Source organism: Malurus melanocephalus, unplaced genomic scaffold, assembly GCF_030028575.1.
Source record: "Malurus melanocephalus ecotype Western Australia unplaced genomic scaffold, MMel_1.1 scaffold_170, whole genome shotgun sequence".
Lineage (NCBI taxonomy): Eukaryota > Metazoa > Chordata > Aves > Passeriformes > Maluridae > Malurus > Malurus melanocephalus.
Genome location: NW_026623402.1, coordinates 513,148 through 516,932, shown reverse-complemented (window position 1 = coordinate 516,932; position 3,785 = coordinate 513,148). Strand labels below are relative to the sequence as shown.

General features: G+C 47.6%; 1 protein-coding gene across 1 annotated transcript; it reads right to left on the bottom strand.

Moving 5' to 3' along the window:
- Positions 1-1,477: 1,477 nt before the first annotated feature.
- Positions 1,478-3,366, bottom strand: LOC130577172 (hemoglobin subunit pi). The gene is made up of 3 exons (XM_057372335.1): positions 3,272-3,366; positions 2,137-2,341; positions 1,478-1,606 (listed from the first exon to the last, which is right to left on the bottom strand). The coding sequence occupies exons 1-3, from the start codon at positions 3,364-3,366 to the stop codon at positions 1,478-1,480; spliced, it is 429 nt and encodes a 142-aa protein (XP_057228318.1).
- Positions 3,367-3,785: the final 419 nt, after the last annotated feature.

Genomic DNA, 3,785 nt, shown 5'->3' with positions numbered 1-3,785 from the left:
CTCTCATCCTTCTCTGAGCCTGTGTAGGAAGGAGCTGGTGCAAACATGGGGTTAGGCACAGCCCAAGTGCTGACCTACCACCTAAGTCACAGATTTAAACCTTCACGTCACCTGACACCCATGGATGCAGAATGCTTTAAAAGCTGCTGTGGTGACAATTTTAGAGCCATTTGGTGGCCTGAGAGCTGCCACACCACCTTTCTGCCCCTTGCCCAAACACAGTCCTTAAATTCCATGGATGAGATGGGGACTGCCACTTGTGGTGCCAGTTCATGGCTGGCAATCAGAGCATGCTCAAGGTTTTGCACCCAACTTTTCACATCAGAAGTCTCTGAGACAGGACCTCAGGTGGTGCTGTGCTTCAGATTTTTGGCTAAACTGGCCCTGGTAACAGGCTGATGTTGCAGATTTTGTTGTCCACCRTATGCACAGCATCAGCACTGYCTCTGCTTCTCACTCTGCCCCCACCCAGGGAACAGATTTTGGGGTGCTGGGAGAGGACACAGCCAGGCAGATAGGCCCAACTAACCAAAGAGGTATTTCACACCATATAACATGCTCAGCAATAAAAGGGAAAATAAGAGGTTTGAGGGGGTTTTTGTGGGGTTATCCATGGCTTTTGCTCATGAACTGGCTGGACATCAGCCTACCCACAGGATGTGGGGAGTGATTGCCTTTGCATCCCCTGTTTAATTTTCTTCCCTATGCTTCCACTTGATCTTCACTTACTAAACAAATATTTCTGTGTGTTTGTTTGTTTGTTTGTTTGATCCTGACCCCCAATTTTTCTTTCTTTTATTCTTCCTTTGCTCTTCACCTCACCCCATTGTGGGGGGAAGTGTGTGGGCAGCTGGGGTGCAGTGGCTGCTCACTGGGGTGTGCATGAAGCACAGCAGATCCCATGCCCATACCCCACGGAGAGAGGCATGAGAAGAAAATGCCCTGCACTGCAATGCAGGTTTACTTCCCAACAGGCTGGGATGGGTTTTGGGCAGGTTAGGCAAAAAGCCTGAGTCCATTCAATGTCCTAGCAGGGTAAAAGACTCTTTCCTGGTTAACCTGGAAACAGTTTGTGGTGGATATCCCCCAGTGGGCAGCTCCAGTGACAGGGCTCCAGCTCAATGGTGTGTTGCTCCCACTGAATGTCATGTTATCCCCACTGAATTGGCACATTAGTTACTWTATGAGTTTATTAGTATGTGAAGTAGTACCTGAATTTATAAAGTTTGGTATTTTCCCCATCCATATTGTGTTGACATTTCATAGCCCCCCTGCCTGAACAGTGAGGTGTGGGCAGAACACACAGASATGAAAGCACAGAGACCATAACTCACATTTGAATTATTTATTGTTTTTTGAAGATGACTGAGCCCCTGCAGAGGGGATTTAAAGGGCTGCCCAGGAAGGGGGTGATACCCCAGAGCCTGGCAGCAGGGCTGGGCTGTGGATGGGCCTCCTCACCCTCTGTTGAGGCCATTTATCTGTACTTCTCGGTCAGAACAGAGGAAACACTGGACAGGAACTTGTCCCACGCAGCATGAACTTCTGGGGTRAAGTCACTGGGGTAGCGGGCAGCCACGGAGCACAGGATACAGTGGGAAAGCAGCTGGAAAGGAAAGCAGCATGAAATCCATCATAATGAGTATCAGATGTCAGTGTAGGGGTCTGCAGTGGACATTGGGCCCAACGTGCTTTGGGATGACAACTTTGTGTCCTAAGCAGGCAGTGCTGCTGCCTGAGATGGAAACAGCTTTGCTATAGGGCAAAATGCACTGCTTGATCCCACTCCCTCTTCCATGTGCCCCTTCCCTCCTCAAGTGTAACAAAGTGGGAACGTTTATAATTTATTAAAACTTTGCTCAAGACAGGGGATGCAGCTGGATGTGTGAGAGGGATCAATGAATTACAGCAAAGTTGTTCAGTCTGTCTAACACAAACCACAGGAGCTTCCTGAGTAGTTCTTTACCTGCATTGGACCAGAAGTCCCATTAAAAGATCAAATTTCAGGTCTAAAATCCTATGAGAAACAGGCTGTGCAGCACAGRCAGGGATCAAGCTGCCATTAGCCCACATGACCTGTGGTCTCCAATTTTGTGATGGCAGTTTCCACCCCTGAAAATCTCTGTGCCCACTCACCTTGAAGTTCACGGGGTCCACCCTGAGGATGTAGGCGTGCAGCTCGCTGAGCTTGGCCAATGCCCCTCGAATGTCATCAATGTGCTTCACGGCTTCTCCGATGGCATTCATGACCTTGGAGCCATGGCCACGGAGCTGAGCTGAGCCTTGGCTCAGGTCAAAGTGAGGGAAGTAGGTTTTTGTCGGGGGGTAGCTCATGAAAAGCCTGGAGGAAGAGGAAGACATGAGAAAGGCACATGAGAATGAGGGTCACCAGTGGAAATGGCATGAGGTGGTAAAACCTCAGAGACAGTGAATGTAMACCTTCTGCAGCACATGCAGATTGAAGAATTCAATGTTCAAAAGTATTTAAAACTTAATGTAGTTTTGAGATTTGGTTTTGCTTTTAATAAATAAAAGCTCCAAATTGTCACTGAATTTGCTGTATTATATTATAACGAAATTTCCAGAACCTTCAAACTAATGAACAAACCAGAAYTGATATGAGTGGTACTCAGAATCCTGAAAAGAGGATCACAGTACTTTATACTGARCTGTAAATAGCATTTAAATCACTTTGAATAATGTAAGCATTTCTGAACGTTTCTAAACCCTTTTGTGCCAGCTTGCTTAACGGGTATGAATTTTGGATTACTGTGCCATGCTTCATGCAGGGGCTCCAGTTGTGTTGTTTGCTGACAGTTTGTTACTTACCAACTGGAGCAATGAAACCTGAGCATCCAGTGAATTTAGTGGATAGCTATTCCCTTAATGCCTAAAAAACTGTAAGAGAAAGTGCATCACTTGTACAATAAACCACTTCAAGTTCATCCCCTAAAGGGATAATGCTGTTTCAGGACACTGAGTATGAATGACTTTGAATTCCTCGCCAGTGCTCCTGGCTATGAATTCTTCTAAATTGCTATGMGGAGAAAAGAAAGCCTATTAAATGGTTTAAAAAATCATGATTTGCTCTGAGATTTGGAAGCATTTAGTGGCACAGATAGAACTCCTGAAGATCACATGTCAAACAGCACAGCTCTCTATTGAGTCTCCCCGGTCCCAGCCTGCTTTCACTCACCCAAGTTCTACATGAGATGCACCCCAACAGCAAAGCCCAAGGGGAAACCTCTTTGGGAAAGTGCTGGGGCCTTACCTCTCCAGKGATTCTGCCCCAATGGCATCAGCTTGGGTGGCCACTTTGGCCCAGATGGTGACGACGGCGGCTTTCTCGGCTTGGGTCAGCGTCATGGTACAGGAGGTGCTGGCTCTGTGCCCTTGCAGTGACAGCTCAGAGCAGGTTTGGACTCACCCCCCCGGCAGCCCTGGTTATAAAGGGGAAGGGGAGAGTGGACCTTGGCGCCTGTCCACACTCATTGGTCACTCCAGAGGCCCACCCATGCAGCGGGGGACGCTTATCTCCCCCACAAGCAATGGCTACTTTGGTGATGGTCAGCACACTGCCCCCTTTGCTTGCTGGCTTTATCAGCTTCTTGCTTCTTAACCCAATGGCTGTGTGGTCAAAATAAATTGTCTGGACATGTATGAACAGAGAGACAGTGCTGCAAGATTCCACTGATGAAGCATTAGGATACATCTTTAAGCTGAGGAGCCTATGGAGTTTGAGCACACTAAGGAGGTTGGAGAGGAATCTGCATTTCCTCCCTTAT